This window comes from Sphaeramia orbicularis, chromosome 5 (genome assembly GCF_902148855.1).
Source record: "Sphaeramia orbicularis chromosome 5, fSphaOr1.1, whole genome shotgun sequence".
Lineage (NCBI taxonomy): Eukaryota > Metazoa > Chordata > Actinopteri > Kurtiformes > Apogonidae > Sphaeramia > Sphaeramia orbicularis.
Window position 1 is genome coordinate 24,681,823 of NC_043961.1, and position 18,583 is coordinate 24,700,405.

Sequence of the window (18,583 nt, forward strand, 5' to 3'; positions counted from 1 at the left end):
CCTTCTCTTCTTCTTTCAGTCCTGTTAAAAAGCATATCCCTCTTTTTTTGGCTGGAAATGGCACAATTCCTCCTGTTCCTGTCAACAAATGGATAAACTGAACATGGTGTCTTTTTTTTTGCTACTGAGATATGAATGTTGGAGAAATTGTCTTGCATTCCCAAAGCCCCTCTGTTCTTTTTCGTAGGGAAATGATGTCTGAGCCTTTTATTAGGGCTGTCTAAGGGATGTTAAAATGCTGCTGGCGCTACAATTAAAAATGGACGAAAGTGGAGTGCCTGCTGTGAAAATCGGCTGAAATGTTTTGAGATATACATCATGTCCTGATGCATTAGGTCTGGTTTAGTGTTATTAGCAGTTCAAAGTTGCCAAGCAGCCATTCAATACTTCATTGTTCTGCCAGATGTATTTGATGAAAAGAATGCATTTACATCCTTACACAAGAAAGACTGAACACTGAGGTTTCCATTACCTTCACAGATATCAATTAGTTCATGCATATAAGACTATTGTCCAGTTCTTAATGAGAAAGCCATGGAGCCAAAGTGCATCAGCACATTTTTTAAAGGTTTCAATAAGGGAATAGGAAATTGTACGCAACAATATTGCATATGCACAGAGAATTCTTCACCCTTTCTCCACACAGAACATCTGACACCTACAGGCTTTTTCTGACCATTGTAACACTTGGGCGCAGTTTCACAGTTGAAAGAAAAGGGAAAAACACAATGTTTTCAACCTTGATTGCAGTTCAGCTCTTTTTAGAATTGTCTAACCAATTTTATTTTGAGAATTTAACTTTTCATAGTACACTAATATGTGAAGGATCACTTAAGAATATTCCACTCACCTCATGAGCATATTCAGGGTTTCTGCAGGCATCAGCAAATCTAATTCAATGCTTTTTAATGCCACTTTAAACAAATGTAATGCCCATGTCCACCTGCAGATAGAGTTTTATATATAGTTTTATATATACATACTTTTTACCGTCAACAGGCTTTAACCAGGTTCTGAATAGTTCGTCCTCCAATCACTTCTGCTGAAACTTGCTTTTTCCCATTTTTCCGACATTTGCTAATATTCCCTCCTCTTTTTCGCCACAGCATGAGCACGCTTACAGCACGTTGCATGCATTCCAAGCATCCGGTGTTGATGACTTTGTGTATTGGCCATAAACAATAGCCAATTAAAGGGTTCCACCTGTCAATCATCACAATATACTTCCGATCAAAATTATTAAATGTTTATATAATCAAAATAAATCATGAATAACAATGCTTTTTTTCCCATCAAGTGTATTTAATTTTTTTAATGCCTCTGAACACTGAATTTAATGCTTTTTAATGCCATTTAAAGCCTTAATTTTTACAGAATCTATTTAATGACTTCTAATGCTTTTTAATGACCCGCAGAAATCTTGGTAATCTAGGCTTTAACCAGGTTTTGAATAGTTCCTCCTCCAATCACTTCTGCTGAAACTTGCACTTTCCCCTTTTTCCGACATTTGCTTATATTCCTACCGCTCTTTCCCACAGCATGAGCACGCTCACTGCATCCCAAGCATTCGGTGTTGTGACTTTGTGCACTGGCCATAAATAACAGCCAATTAAAGGGTTTGGCCTGTCAATCATCACACTATACTTCCAATCAAATTTATTAAATGCTTATATAATCAGAATAAATTGTGAATAACAATGCTTTTTTTAATGCCTCTGGACATCAAATTTAACGCTTTTTAATGCCATTTAAGGCCTTCATTTTCACAAAATCTATTTAATGACTTTTAATGCTTTTTAATGACATGCAGATATTCAAATTTTCTTGCTTAACCTACAGCCTGCTATTTTTTTTATCATATGAAAGCATACAGTTATTCAGTCATGTAACATCAATTAATATTTTGCTTCTATAACTTAATGATTTGTTAATTAGTTTCAATTACACATTCACTGCACTTGCATGCCACATCATACAGCTGTTTGCACAAGGCTGTGGATTCTCAAGGCAACCCGTGCTGACTGCTTGCACATGTTGCCTGGTTCTGTCAGTGAAGTAACAAAAAGGACAATTTTTCTACACTTCTCATACAGTCACAATTTGAATGGCGTAATGCAGAGACACAGTGCGGGATAAAAAAAAAAAAACACTTCAGTCTTTTTTTTTTTAACCTTGCAGAGCTCATACTGCACTTAATTTTCATTTGTTTTTGAAGCAGCTTCACACAAAACTTCTTGATAGCAGCAGTAATCCTTGTTTTTTTATGCTTCTCTTGTTTGTAAAGTAGCATGTAATCTCACAGGGCCACATACACATTTTACAATTGTGTAATGTGTTCATTTTTTGTTTAATGGCAGCTGACAAACAAGCGTTAGGAAAAGTACTATCACCTTCTGCAAGTAGTGACCTATTAGGCTAGTACAGGTGGCAGTAAAAACAAACAACAAATGGACAATGAATGCCATTAATATAAGAACAACGCCTTGCTTTTCTGAAATCTTAGAAAAAAGTCCAACAGCAGCTTTCCCACCTATTTGTGATATTCATTTTTGCTGCAGTGATACTACATCAGCCTAGGCAATCAAGGCAGAAGAAAAGTGGCACTTAACCGATCATCTCAGAAGCCAACACATGCTCACACTCTTTCACACATCAGGGCCGACAAGGTGCACTGGGGTGAAAAACAGGTTCAAGTGGGTTAAGTGCGTGGAATACAGTGCAACTGCCCAGTTATCACCTGCTGATGGTTTTAAATGGCAGATGCACTTGTGTTAGTGCAAATGGTCGACACTGAAGCCCTGGAGTACCGTGGACTCGGTGACCGACACATACAGTAAGTGGTAGTTTAAAGAAATGTTTGCTCTTCACTGTGACTTTGAGGGTGTCTGTGTTTTGTTTCACAGAGAAAGAGGTTGGATGAACAGAGAATAGATAATGAGAAATAAAAGGTAGGCTCGTAAACACTCTCACTGACCTGCACTTGCACAAACACATACACATATCACATAATAAAAACCTCCAAAAAGCATATGAGATACTGTCTATGGTCGCACCAAAGAGAGACAAAACCCACAGAGCATCATGATAAAGCAGGGCCTTGGTGAGGTGACATTTACCTTAAATCACACACACTTAAGGTCCCATAAGCATGACAATGAACCAGCCGGAGACAGTGACAGTAGAGGGGCCATAGCAGAGAGGAGGTGCAAGGCCAGAAGCAACTGTCTTTAATAGATGGCAGACGGAAGGATGGGTGTGTGTATGTGTGTGCATGAATCATAAAACATAAAAGAACTTCTGAGTGACACATAAGGAAGGCTGGGCCACAGCAGATAGTGAGTTGGATGGACTTGAAGCGTGAGACAGAAAATGTAAGATAGACACTCTAGTGATGTTCAGATCAAGACACTAGCCGAGAAAGACCGATAAGCAGCGAGTTGGTTTCATTGGCAGATTGACGGACAGACATACGCAGGCTGATGGAGAATAACTGATGTACACAACATTTACACTTAAACTTGAAAGTTATAAAAGCCAGTGGTAGCTAGGTGGAAGAGACAGCAGTTAAGACATTAATAAATGGCACAGAAAATATGCACATATATACCTCTCTTTAAGTTTTATAAAAAGTTTTTGTTTCTTAAATGCTCTATTTGAATGCTGTAGATGCATTACACAATTACTACAGTTTTAGGGAATCATTATGTCTTCATTTACACTGATTGCAATTCCAAATGATAGAGGTGCTTTGCACACTGAGTCGGTAGGGTTGGCTGATCTCACATTTTAAGAGAAATGCTACAGATTGTGTCATGAAACAACACATTCTTTCTCAGTTAAAAGTCTTTTTAAATTCCAGTGTAATTTATTGTACTTTACAGAAAGCTTTGCATTATGGGTTGTTTGTAGCAATAATGTTACTGTGCTAGCAATTTAAGTCTGTTAGTAGAGACTGTTTACTGTACATCATGGTGTGAAATGTGTGGTTAGTTGGCTTTAATCTGCAGAGTTTCTGTATTATGTTATTTTGCTGCTGCTGAAGAAAAAGTGACAAAATGACAACTTTAGACAGTAAAAGCAGCTTTTGTATCGTTTGGCAGAAATTCTATGATTACCTTTCAGCATTTTGTCAATAAAAGTGGTGTGAGAGGAAATTCTACACACTTCAGCGGGTTATAGAAAAGTGTTTTCAGACAGGAGGTGGTGGTGGGGGGTGAGGGGTGGGGTTGAATACTTGATTAACTGCTGTAGTTAGTGATTGCTGTTAAGAAACAAAAGATTTTTAAAATTTCTTCTCTTTGACCTCGCAGCATGAAACAGTGTCAGGTTACCTAAACTTGTATTGAGAGAGGTGTGTATTTTCCACTGGGTCTGCCACCTGCAGCTTAAAGGGTTGAAGGACAGGTACATTGATGACTTTTGTTTGTTTTTTATCATGGCAGGGTTGCCAGGTAAATCTTGTTTTATATTTTTTGTTGTTGCATTACACACTAACATATAATGTTTTTGTCAAAATATAAAGAACTTACCAGTTCTGATCACTTTGATCTGTACGACAGTCTGGTATCAAAGCTTTAGTTAGCGGCAGCCCTAAATTTCTGCTGCAGTAGAACATAGACACAAATGCAAACTTTGCCTGGATGATAAAGCAGCTTTGATGGAGGGTTGTTATTTTATCCAAACAATGGGTTGTACAAAAAGCAAAAAAATAGAAAAGTATGAGGAAGCGTTTTAGGAGACAGGCGATATCTGATAGATGTCATGCATAGCTCAGACTGAGACAAAATAACTATATTCAAGATAAAACTAAACCATAAGGTATCAACTTCAGACAAAGATTAATTCTGGAGGGAAAATACAGTGTTTTCCTTTAATCACAGGGAAGAAAGCATCTTCTTTAGAAAATCCTTACAAGCACATACAGATAACAAAAGAACAGAGCTTTTAAGCTGTTGGGAGGTTTTCACCAAGCTAAAAGCTTTGCTGTGTATTAAGCTTGAAAAACGACATTTTTTTTAAAACTTAAAAGCTATTTTATCTGCCCGTGAACACCCAGTTTATATTTCTTGTTAGTTTAAACAAACCTGAACCCTTTCCCTCTGTAGAGTGCATCTCAGAGACATTTTTGGTATATTACAGATGTCCTTCACAGCAGCACAGAGGTGGTCTACTCAAAACCACAAAATCATCAAAGCTTGTGTGATGTCTTAAAATGTAAAACTTCTGTTCAAGACATTTGGCTGTTAAGCTATATTTTTCTTACTGCAAACATTCTCTATTGTTTGGAATGAATATGAAATATGTTGCGGAGCTGTGAAATTCTTTATCTTGTCACTTGCAATTCATATTACAAATAAGCTCATTACAGGTGAATATAATTACCTGAAACCTTCTGTTCCACTTTTGGAAGAAGCACAGAGCCACGCTACTGTGGAAAAGGCTACATTTGCATTATTAACAGCCTCAACTTTAACATAAAGTTTCCCTCTAGGTATACGTAACATAATATCTCAGAATAAAATATGATCCAGATCTGTCTCTTATGACTAAATCTGCGGTGCATATTGCTCCCTGTTGACCCGTAACCACCTGCAGCAATACTCAAACTTTTCCTAGTTAAAGTCTCGTCCAAACGCTCCGTGCTGCCAGGCTGCTGGCTCTGTCAGATCCATTTATAGACAGGCAGACTGGACAGCTGCCTGCATGTCCAGAGGGGTCTTGGGACTGCCCACTCATTTCTTTTCATTAAGGCTGACTGATCGGGAGCCTCTGGTGGCAGTTCTACTCGTCTTCTCTCTTTCTGATCCCATCCTCAGACATTTGGATATCGCTCTAAGATGCATTTAGAACCAATGCATTTTACATTTATATCACGGACAGTGGTTCTAAAGTGCTAATATTCCAGTAACAATAATAAGGGGATATAAAATGTTTTCACTGAATGTTGAATTGAAATGTGTAGGTGTTTTTAAAAAATCAAGCAGACTACCAACCACAAAACTGACTCCTTTAATCCCTGCTACTTTCGCTACCACCATCTGCCCACTCTTGCTCCATACGGTACATGACCCTGTCCAATTTATGCCACTGGTAATAAAGAAAAGCACATAAATGAAGCATGAGGGCATAGGAGACTGTGGATGTACATAATTATAACACCAAGAGGTTTTAAAACAAAGTCTCACAGAATAATTGGAGGAGAAATTTTCCTCTAAAACTGTGGCTAAAGGGTAGAATTGGCTGATAAAGTTTACATCTTTGAATAAACATGAGAGGGACATGACATGTTAGCCAAGCCTAGCTGAAACCTGACTGAGTTCAGTGGCCAGAAGATTAGACGTAATGCACTGGGCAATGTGGCAAAGTCCGCGGTGAAGGCCAGTCAACGGGCTTTCATCATGGAAACAGAGGGAACTGTAGGAGAACAGATTGAACCACACTGACAGAAGCATCACATGTACGAGCATGAGCAATACACAAGAGGGATGGATGAGAGAAAGATGGGGGTAAATGAGTGGTTACATCAGGTGGAGGAAGTTTAATAGGGGATTTAAAAAGGCCTTTTACATTAATACCTTGATATGTTAAGTCTACGAACATTAAAATGCCTTTTGAAGTTTATGTTGGAATGGAGCTCTCCTCAGAAGTCTTAAAGGTCAAAATGAAAATCTAATCGTCTTTAAAAGAGCGGCACCTATCATGTTTTAAAAGCAAGATTTCATCTCTGTTAGATTATCGCAATAAAGAAAGGTTAGACGGAAAAAGGTGTCAGTGATAAAACGTTTCCTATCACAAGTTCTTTTCTAAAGGGAAATGGTGACCATTTGTGAGAGAAAAAAAACTTAGATTTCAGGAAGAAAAAATGTTCTATGTCTCAACACTCTCAGTCACACAGGAATGGGCATAATTTCAATATTTGTCATATAAACCAACTTCTGTTCTCTCTCCGCCTTTTAAGTGTTTTCTCCCTCATTCTTTCTGACACACTCATTCATTGTCATTCGAGGATATTCCTGATTAAATCTGAATCAAACAAGTATACATTACAGAAAGAACAGAAACAGCTTGCTTCTACTCTGTGCTGCCGTCTATTTATTGACAATCACATCTACACAACACATGCTCACGAAAAAGAACTGACTCAAACATAAACGTATACACTTCTTTCCCCCTAAGAGCTCCATCCCACTGGCAAACACATCTTTTGAAGCGTCTAAAAAGGCTGATTGTTTTGATTGTGAGCCTTTGCCTTACTTTTATCGACCATTTAAGCTGCCAAATTCACCAATTGTTGTTTTGTGGCTTTTATCTACTCTGGAGCCATATCAGTGCGTTTTGTCACGATAATTATGTGCAAATTGCCCCATTCATTATTGTTTTTTGATGGAGAAATTGGGTAAAATAAGCACTTTGTAGATAAGCATAGGGTCTGAACACTATTTATGAAAGCATCAGCAGAAAACAGAATGCATTTCAAAGTGCTGAATGCTAAAATTGATCTTAATACACTAATAAGGGTGTAATCTTCCTATCAGAAAGTTCCCAAACACAGTGCGGGGCTGGTGACTTATAAATCTGTGCGATAAGTATGTCTCATTGATTTAGCTTCTCGTTTGAAGTGTTAAAGGATCCAACATGCAGATTACGCTCCTCTGAAGTTCACTGATATGGTACAAAGATTGAAAGGGGTATTGTCTGGTCACCTATTTTGTTGCACTGTTCTTGGCGGTAGAGATGCCTGATGTTACCTGACATTTACACATATAAAAATAAATTGATACTGGGGCTAAATGATAGGCTTTAAGAGAAAAAACAGTGGAGAAAAATATACGCATGTTCCAATATATGTGTAAAGCTAATTTTTAACTTTGAGCGATAAAACGATAACTATATGTATTGCGATATAACTTTTCCTTGATAGAAATATGAGACATGCTTGGTACAATTTCGATAGAATTCATTCGTCCATGTTTTGACAGACATAAGAACAGCCAATTATATTTCAGTAGCGCTGCACTGAACCAATCACGCTAGAGCCACGTCAAGTTAGGCTGATGCACACAGCACAGGTGTAAGAGCAACCACAGCACACACACTAATGTTTGGGCTGCAATGAGAGATAATGAGTGTTCCCTCAGGAGAAAATAGGACCGTGAACTCAGGCGACCGGGTTAGTGAAAAGTATGGTGCGGCATAGAAGCCGGGAGTCAGATGTTCAAAGCATGTTAAATTTCATTTTTGGTTTACGCCAGTTATGGCAGTTAAGGAACGCACCTCCACGTATATACCCCCGGCATTGTTTCGTGAAGATGGTCTGTTTTGTTTGTGTTCTCTTTTAAAACTTGAAAGCTTTTGCCTGCTGGTCAGACTTTTAGTTTAGGTTTAAATATATGTACCTGTTTTATTAATCTGAAGCTGTTATATAATGTTTTTCAGCACATCTGTCATGTTCAACCCCTGACAGAAAATAAATCATATTTAAATAAAAAATAACCTTCTGATGTCTTCACAATTAACTTACGAGTAACGGAAAATTTAAGTTTGACAAAAATAGTGATTTGATTTATATTGTGATGCATATCGATATCATCTGATATGAAAAAACTATGATGAAAATGATGTGATTTTTTTCCATATCGCCCAGCCCTACAGGGCACAATACCTCATTTATAATGGGATGTTGCGACATGTGTTACCTATAATTTATTCAGCTCTAACTGACACATAACACAAACAAACAGCCTAACCTCTCTATCTGAATCCAGGTGTACATAGCCAAGTGCATATACAAACGTGTAATGAAATATTTATCAAAGGTTACTGCAGTTTGAGTCTTGTGTATTCTCAGTGTCTTCGGTCACAGTTTCGGGCACCAAAACTGCTTGGCTAGGTTTAGAAAAACATCCGATTTTGACTCTGCACCAGACCCTTTCACAACATACAGTATATCCTCTAATATCGCACAATAGTACACAACACTTGGGTAAAAAAACAGCATGCTTGGCTAAGGACACCTGAGTTCCAAAAAACTTCAAGCCCCATGAAGCTGCATTTTCCTTCTTTCTCTCATGCTCTCCCACCTATGTACTGTATGCAGCTCTGGCCTACCGTCTTGGCTTGCTGGACACAGTTCATGTACTGCTTGGCCAGACTGGAGCAGTGAAGGGTCTGCTGAGGGTTTTCTCTGTAGCACTGGAGCACCTTAGTCTGCAGGTCAGTGCACACGGATACAGTCTGTCGGGGCCTAGGTAGAAAAAAAGAGCAGAGAGGAGGATTAGTGTGATTACAACAAACTCAGAAAGCATCTGAATGGTATGGTATGGTATGGTATGGTATGGTATGGTATGGTATGGTATGGTATGGTATGGTATGCTTTTATTTGCACAGGGACAGTGCACAACAATACACTGAGGAAAGAGGAAAGATGCTTGGTGCCAGGTTATAGCATGAGTGCTAATTTACAAATGTAGTCCCTGGACAGGTTGACAGTTAAAGATAAATAAATATGGACAGAGTTTGGTGTATGTAAATTACTAAACCGATTAATAAGTTACCATAGAACAAAGTTACATACAGTATATATGTGTCACATCAGTCAGACAGTTACTCCAAAATTGTTCTCACATCCTATCTGACGTTCTCCATGCACACTGCCTCACTCTCTTAATACCCCCACACACACACACACCATCATGGGTTCAGGACACAACCTGCATACTTATCATTCTTAGTCACATTCATCCCTAATGTGTACAATCTTGATTTGATAGTAGCCATTTCTTTGTCAGGCATGCAGACATTTGGTTATATTCTTACATGTCTTACATACAGTTACTATGTTGATAACAGCAAGTGCAGCTAGAGTCACTATGGGGAGTAACCACTTATATATAAGAGCATTCTTAAGTCATTTACAGACTAAATATAACTTATGCTGTTAATCAGCTACTCATCCAAATGCTCGTGATTACAAAGGGGTTACACTGTTACAGGGCTGCTTGATTTGGTGAAAAAATTATATTGTGATTATTGTGAACAATAATGGGATTTGCAATTGTGTTTTGAGTGTACTTAAAAAATGTAGATGACTGACTATTTTTGAATATGTAGATTTTCCAATGCAAACATTAAACTTAAAACTAGTATTAAAAATGTAACAACTGTCATTTTACATGTTTTACACAGTGCCTTTCTGCGTTGAGTGTAACTCAACACAAATATCACCATAGAAACACTGGACAGTTGCATTGCAGTCTGGTGATTATATAACTGCAACAACTTACATTTATTCTGTTGCTCTGGATCTTTTCACTGAGCATGAGTGCTTTATTTTAGCTTATTTCAACATAACACAGGTCAGAAAAGCGGGGACAATTTTCAGTGCAACACCATCAATAGTAGGATGTTTACAAGTGGATGTTTCTGCACTTTGAAGGCCATCATTTGGAGGTTCACATTTGAAGTGCTCTTTTTGATTGGTCTGCCAATCCAATCACTGCACTTTGCTCTAAAAAAAATAAATAAATAAACAGCGTTTCTCCTGCACCATGACAAAATCACCATACACCATACATTTGATTAAAAAAATCAGCACCGTCACATTAGATTTATTACACATACTTATGATATGTAATAGCCCTCAGGGCCAGTTCTGGGGGGGGGCAATACCCCCATAAACAAAACCCTGCCCCCTTCAGGCAGTAGGGAAAAGGTAAATGAGCTTCATAACAACGGGAGACATAGAGGAATTAGTAATGCGAGTTAAGTTTTACTTTCACTTTTGCATGGACCACACAGCCCCATATTGAATAAGTAGGACAGAAACTGGTTGACACCCCTGTTAAGGGTTAGTGATTTTGATTCTGTTGATGTGATGTGTCAATTGTGATTCTGTTGTATTTTTGTAGTTTTTTTTCTTCTGTGTATGGGTGTGTGTTCTCTGTCTCTCTCTCCTTACAGATAATGGTTGAGTGAGGATAAGCTGCAGGTGTAGTGCTGGAGGGCTGTGCTGATTGGTTCCTCAGCAATGAGCGGGGAAATATAAAGCAGGATCACCCTACTTCCTATGAGACTCCTTCTCTTCCCATCCCCCTCATTTTAACCAGCCATCTGTCATTTTTGCTGGAGAGCTTCGTATGATAAGACGCAAAAGGCAGGAATCTTTTCTTTAAGTTTTCTCCTGTTTTTTTGTTAGGAGGGTAGGTAAGATTGATGTACTTTGGTTTCCTTTGTTTGTGTTTGTAGGTAAGCATAGTGAGCTTGGAGTATTATTGTGTTTGCTATGTTTGTTACTTTGATTACCTACCTGATTTCTTCTTTTTTTTTTTTTATGTAAATAAATCTCTCAAATTGCAGTTGCGTGATTGCTGGTCATTTATTTTTTAGCTTGCTCCTGTTTGTTAAGGGACATGGAGGAAGTAGAGTCTCAAACCATGTTGCGTCCCGGTAACCCCTAGACCGAGCATAACACCCCACCCCACCCACATTAGGTATGTACAGTAAAGAAAGAATTGATTCATGATTGATGCAGCACATCAGACAAGAACAACTGAGTACATATAGGACAAAAGCAGTGAGTAGTAGCACAAACCATTTTGGGTTTGTGTTACTAAATCTTAACAAGGGCAAAAGGGAAAAACACTAGGGATTGTTTGTGTTTTTTGGTTTTATTTTTTTGTCAATGAAGAAGCTAAGATAGTTTCAAAGGTGTCAAGGTGCCGCCTGCGGAGAAAGATGAATTATGCATTAACAAAGCCGCTTAGAAGTCAAATTTTTCTCTCTCTTTTTTCTTTATCTTACTTGCACATATAGTACATGTGTGTAGACAAAAGCACACAATCACGTCCACACCCATGTGCACTAACACACACAGACACGCACACGCGCAGGTAGTGAATGCTAATCCTACATGAGGGTAATCCTTGAGTGCTCTGTTGCTTGTGGTAATTTACCTGCTGCAATTGCAACTGGGATTGTACAGGCTGTGTACACGCACATGCAGGCACTTACAAACAAAGGCAGTGAAAAACAACTCTTCACCCACAGCACAAGTCCAGGTGCTCATACACACACGCAGCCCAATAAGATTTCAACTGCAACAGAATAAAATATAATATCCAGCTACAGCTTGGAAATAATCATTAACCCCACCCAAGGCATAACGGAAAAGAAATCACAGGACACACCAATGGAAATCAGAGAAGTTGCAAAATTGATAAGACTTCATATTTTCGGGTTATCATCTGCCACTGCCTGTTGTGCATGTTTTTAATAACTAGACTGTCCCCACACCTTTGAATTATATTACCCAACTGAAGATAACCCATTCCTTGGATCCGCCAAATGAACAAACACACATTTGCAACATTTGATAAGTATGATACAAATTGTAACATCATGTTTTACAGAATGCATATAGCACTGCTTAAAAAGAACAAGAGCATGTGACGGGAAGACGAGAAGAGAAGCTGATAAGGAGGAGCGTGGCTTCCTTTGACATGATGGTACATGCCTATTTACTGTATTTTGGAACATTGACCACCTGACTTTCACATACTCAATCATGCGTTATATACTCACACATGTGCATACACTCACACAACACTGCTGTCATGCAATCCTTCAAAGCAATTATAGAACTGTGCATGCTTCACATATGAATGAGCTCAGTACTCCCTGTGTTCACGGACAAATACAAACTATATACTTGTGCGCATGTGTGTTAAATATGCTTTGTAAATGCACTCTGTGTGTGTGTGCACAAGATAAACTAGGCACACGGAAAACTGTGGGAGAAAATCTCTGTGCTGGCATGTGTATTGTGCTTTGTGAAGTGTGTGTTTCTGTGTGCGCTTGCAAGTGCAGTGGAGGGTAGAGCGACAGGATTAAATAAATCACTGGTGGAGAGAATATTCATGAAAAGAGAAGTGAACACAACCTGAAAGCAAGAGAGAGAGAGGGAAAGAGGAAGAAAGAGGAAATTTGACAGTGACGTATTAAATGACAAATAAGTGTTGCACCCTGCATGGACATGCAGTAACCCATGGCAACCATTGCAATCCGTGTTTTAACTCTACCACACTGTGCAGTGGTCAAGATGCTACTAAATGTCAGTGCTTCTACTTATGTTGGGACACAGTAAGGTACTAGCATGGTCTCCTTAATTTACTACTTGCTGCTAATGAGAATGGATAAAAAAAAAGAGTTATTAAAATACTTAATAGGCTTAGGATACAGGATATATAGGATTAGAGGCTAAGTGGCTCTCCTTCAAATTACAATAAGAGACATAATGTTCATTTCCAGATCAAAAGGTTGCCAGTGTCACCTTAAGGAAATTTGCAAATCTGTGGTGAAATAAAATAAAATGTTGTGAATCATAGTTTGACACATGATTTAACCAGTGGCTGATGTTCTATCCTGCACACTGACAGCTTGTCAGCATTGTGAATTACTCTCTTGGAGTCGAAGATAACTGCAACAATAGCCCCAAGGTATTAATCCAAGCTCAAGTAAAAAAAAAAAAAAAACTAATTCTTTTCTCTATTCAACAAGAGAAACTTTCTGATAGCAGAAGTGTTTTAATAATGGAATCTGAAGCAGAAAATTGCCTCTGCTAATCTGCACCAACTGCCTCGTTTGACTGAAATTAAAGGTGAGCTCTTATTAGAAAAACATTAGCCGCCCCAGCTAGTTTGATAGCTAACTTTTGCCGGGAGAAGAAGCAACAAAACACTCCATTTGCTTTCTGCCTGTTACATTTTGCATAAACGTGTGCAGACTTGGGGGGAAGCAAAAGATTAGGGTCAAATCGTTAAAGTTTCTCATTATTTTTGTCTCACCTTGGCAGCGTGTGGTTTTTATGAAGAGAACTCAAGTTCTGCACTGCTGCAAAGTGTGACATTAGGGAATAAAGCAATAATAAGAAAAAGGAAAGATCATAAGGGCGTAGCATTTTATTATTCTCTCTGTGTCTGTGTTGGTGTTTGTGTGTGACTGGTTATTAACATATGATGACAAGGATTTGAGTTCCTTTCAACCAGCAGCCTTGGTATTGTACTTTTGGTTTTTAATATAACACAGAGAAGAGGAGAGGATCAAAGATGTCATGGATGGGATGAGATCAAAAGGGATGACAGAGCATGCATCTTGTATTGTAAGAGGCTCTGTAAGGCTTTTTTGATAGTGCCATAAGGATAGCATTCACTTTATATTTCAGCAGAAGAAATATTAGTTGCACAATTATGTTAAATCAGAACAACATGTAGTCTATGACGTTAGCCTGTCTAAGGATTCAGTAGCTATTATTACTCTGGTAGTCGTAATAATCACTAATTCTACCTTATATTTCACATAGCACATACATCCTAAACTTCGGCAAGCTTAGTATCATCTCCAAAAATCTCATGGATAAAATCTCCAATGGACATACCAATCAAAAACAACTATAAGCCATGGACAGAAGACACACCGAACTCCACTATCATCTTATGCTGACAGCTGAAGTGCTGAGGGGAGATAGGGATGTAAGAGAACAATTCGCACTCTGTTAGCCAGGCTGATTGATCCCCACCAAACTCACTTTGTGGGAATATAGGAAGAGAGAGATGGAAAGGGATAAGGAGAGTGTTTCATTAAAACAGGTGACATGCGGGGACAAGATAAGATGCACATGTGCATGTGAGTTTGTGCGTGACATCTCATTGCTGATAGCTTTTCAATCAGGAGAACCTGTGGTTGGACGACTCGCTTGACTTATGGGTGATGTGGGGTGAAGCTTGCACTTTGGTGTGTTTCAGTACTATCAGCGACCTCCATCACTGGCCTTTTTTAACACTGACAATTCCTACTCCAGTTTTAATTTATCAAACAACTTATACTTTGAAAACACTACTCCCGTCATATCTGCAGACACTTATCACATTAATGACTCTCAGTGTATCTCAAAAAAGACAAAGGGCTCATTTAAGCTCATTTATGCTCACTTTACATACGTAAACAGGTATGTCCATTTCTAATGTTATCATGTGTCACTGCCTTCATACTTCCATGCGTCCAATGTGTTGGAATGAGCATTTCTCAATCAATCCACCAGAAGGCTCCACTCTTAATCACATACTGGCCAAATATCACAAAGAAGAGCAATGGTTTTTGAGAAGAAGAAAAAGGCAGTCAATAATAACAAACATGGCAACGACAGAGGAGGTTTTACTAATGTGAATATTAATGTTGATATTGAGAAGGGGTAGTTGTGATAAATATGTTGGTAGTTTTTCACTAACTCACGCAGTCGCTCTTTGGAAAGTTCCACTATTTGTGGAAATTATTTTCTTCAAATCTCGACACTGGCTGCACGGTTCCCAGTGGTACTGCTCCGTATTCTCCGTCTGGGTTCACATTTGCCAGCTCCTGGAGCCAGACGTACCGATTTATGTATGTAAAGCAAGCATAGATGAGCCTTAAAGCAGAACTGGCTCAAGTTGAATTAAAACCAATCAAAAATGTAATGGACTCTCCTATCTATTTTCTACCAACACGACCCTGGTGCTAGTTTTGATCTAGTTTGAGAACCAGTCATAGACCCACTATAGAGCCATGTCATTACATAACACTGTGGTTCAATGGCCATGTTAGACATAAGCACAACAACTTTGGCTTTAGTTACGAAATATTACTGTTGTTGGCCCATGGAATGTATTATGTTATTTTTCAGGCAATAATATAGTGATTTAAGCTTAAAATTTGCAGTCCTTCTACTCTACTTCAAAATGTGCTCCAACATTTTCAACGACATTTGGTCCCGTCAGACAATTACATTAGTGGGAAGTTATGTCATATGGTATGTGATGTATCTTATATTCTGAGTATCAAATATGGTGTTTTATGTTACACTATGTGGTACTGTAATAGTGACAGTGTTACTCTGGATCCGTTTTCCTACAGAGTTGCTCTTTAGCTGCTGAAACACAAAAGGTTGGTTCAATATTAGTCACAAGCTCCAAACTGACCTTAGAACTGGGACTATATCCAATGGTAAATGTCAACAGTAGCAGCAGCAAGATTAACCATTAGTTCATCTTAAGTAGCAATACCTGTCATTTTCCCTACAACTGTCAATTCTCATTCTGGATATAAAAATATTCAGTACTGGGACAGGTTTGATTTTTGTTTCTTTATAATTAAGACCCAAAGTGACTTGAGTCAGTGGTAAAACGATCTAATTGAATTCTTCCTCACAATAGCACTGAGTATTTAAAATCCAAAAGAAATGAACTGATGAAATGCACTGTAACGTGTCTGTAAATCTTTAGGATAACTTTAGGATGGACTTCACCTACACACACTGGCAAATCTGACCTGGCTGAGATCATTACCTTGTACGTATTTGTTTATAGTAAATAGAACAGCTGAGACACTTGGAGGCTGAAGGAGGGTGTGCGACTGACTGCAGCTCTCTGCTTTAACAGTGAATCTTTGTCAGACTCAAGTGCAGACAGGTCTTGTCTCTGGTAATGACTAGCCGTCTGTTCCTTCACAGAGATCCTTGCAGTAACCTAGCTGCCTGTTTCACTAATTGGACATGCTACCAACATACGGACAAGAATAGAGACATATACAGTCTAAAGTCGATATAACAAGCCCACATGAAAGTAAGCTTTTAACTACAAACTGTCAGCAGTTACTTCACGGTGGATCTTCACACAGACACCCACCTGAGGTTCACTGAGGTTCTGTCTTTGCTAACACTTTGAGGGTAACAAGTTTTTTTAAGAGGATTAATGGATTTTTAGATCTTAAGGTAAGCTAAGCTGCAGTGTTGTGGGTCTCTTAGGTTAGGTGTTTTTGTGGAAAATTGGTAGTCTGACACCCGAAGGCAAAGCTAATGGATGAACTCTACTAAAATTCCTCATGTACTTGAGCAAATGGCAAATGGCACTAGATAACGTTTTTACCACTTGCTATGATGCCACTCGAGGATAATGTTTTAGAGTGTGACCTGTCCAATGCAGAAATATCCCAGGGACTTTTTGCCCTGCTTTTAGCAAAATACTCCTCTCAGGTGTTTTCAGCTTAAACTTTTGCACTCAAACTATTCAGGGTTAGCGCTGGAATGACAGCCAAGCGACATCAAGACAAAGAGGAGCTGCTGTAACTACATATAAATTATTGTATAGTCTGAACTCAAAGTCAAAGATGTAAAAGTAGAAATAGACTGCATAGTATTTGGAAAAGGGCATTATTAACTGCAATAAATATTCCAATATAAATGCAGGAATTTTCTACCATCAATGCTCATCAATGCTATATTTGGATAAAATGTATCTACAAACAAAATAAAAGTAGAAGTGACCCCATACTTTCATTAATTTCAATAACTGTTTCAATATACCTGTTCTGAATGGATTTCAGAGGTTGACTCAGTTTAACTACACTGAGAACTACTGTAAAAATGGCATTTTAAAGAGAGAATTGCATCATGGGTTAAGTAATACTGCTAGGTGCTAAGTGCATTTAAAGGAGTGATATCTTGGCTTTTTTAAATGGAATTATGCGTTTTCAAACATTTCCCTTTGGTCTACATGGACTGTAAATGATATGTTTGGGTCTGAATTCTTCATTAATTCAACTCCACAGGTCCATCTTCAACCCTATTTATGAGTAATGACACGAGAAAGGTCGTTTTGAGCACTGCTGACAAACAATTATGGCGAACTCAGAGAATTGTTCGTTGGAAGTCTTAACCTTATATGTACAAATGTTGTGACGTAACTAGTTATAAACGTAAGAAATTAAACAGGAATTAAAAAGGGGTGTAGAAATCCACTCGATTTTTACCAAAATAAATGTAAAGATAGCTTTGCAGCACCTGAAGGGTTCAAATTCAAACTTTTCAAACTATTAGGGTCCAAATACACAAATAAATGTACCAAAGACTAATAAAGGTGGGTTAAGCAAAATACGACCCCTTTAAGTCAGTTTATAATAACTAGAAATGTTTGGTTAGTTCACTTTAACCTGCAGGAGTTTGTGTAAAATGTTTTGATGACTGAAAAGAGTTCTTATTCAGATCATTAGGAAACTGCAGGGGGCAGGTTAGACTACAGCAGACCACCACCGGTTATAGGGCTATCTAATTTAAAAAAAAAAAAAAAGCTACTGTATCAATGTTAAAAATGAAAAAAACAAAAAAGTACCTACCAGATGAGTACTCAGACTCAATTCAGATGTGAAGGTTATTGTACTACATACACAAAACAAACAACAAGCAACAATTAACTATAAAACAAACTTCTGAACAGAAAACTGGAGAGAGCAAACACATAACCAAACAACAGCAAATAAACTGAGATAGAGCTGTACAGCATACATACCAATAACAAGAGACTGAGATAGAAAAAGAGTGTAAGAATTAGGAAAATGACAATAGGAGACAGATTCGGAAGCTGAACTGGAGTCGGAAAAAGATACAAAGACAGAAGAAAAAGACATACTGTAGCTACTTAGTGTGTTGGACTATACTGCAACCACCCCCACCACAATCCCCTCCTCCCTTTCAGCAGTGGGTAAATAGAATAATTACTGG

General features: G+C 38.3%; 1 protein-coding gene across 2 annotated transcripts in view; it reads right to left on the reverse strand.

Annotated features, from left to right (window-relative positions):
- The window catches only part of chchd6b (coiled-coil-helix-coiled-coil-helix domain containing 6b), a 68,797-nt gene that overhangs the window by 11,515 nt on the left and 38,699 nt on the right, over nucleotides 1-18,583 (reverse strand). For both annotated transcript variants that reach the window (XM_030134894.1, XM_030134893.1), the window contains one exon: nucleotides 9,109-9,244. In XM_030134894.1, coding sequence (XP_029990754.1) covers nucleotides 9,109-9,244 — 136 coding nt within the window. The remainder of the gene's footprint in view (nucleotides 1-9,108; nucleotides 9,245-18,583) is intronic.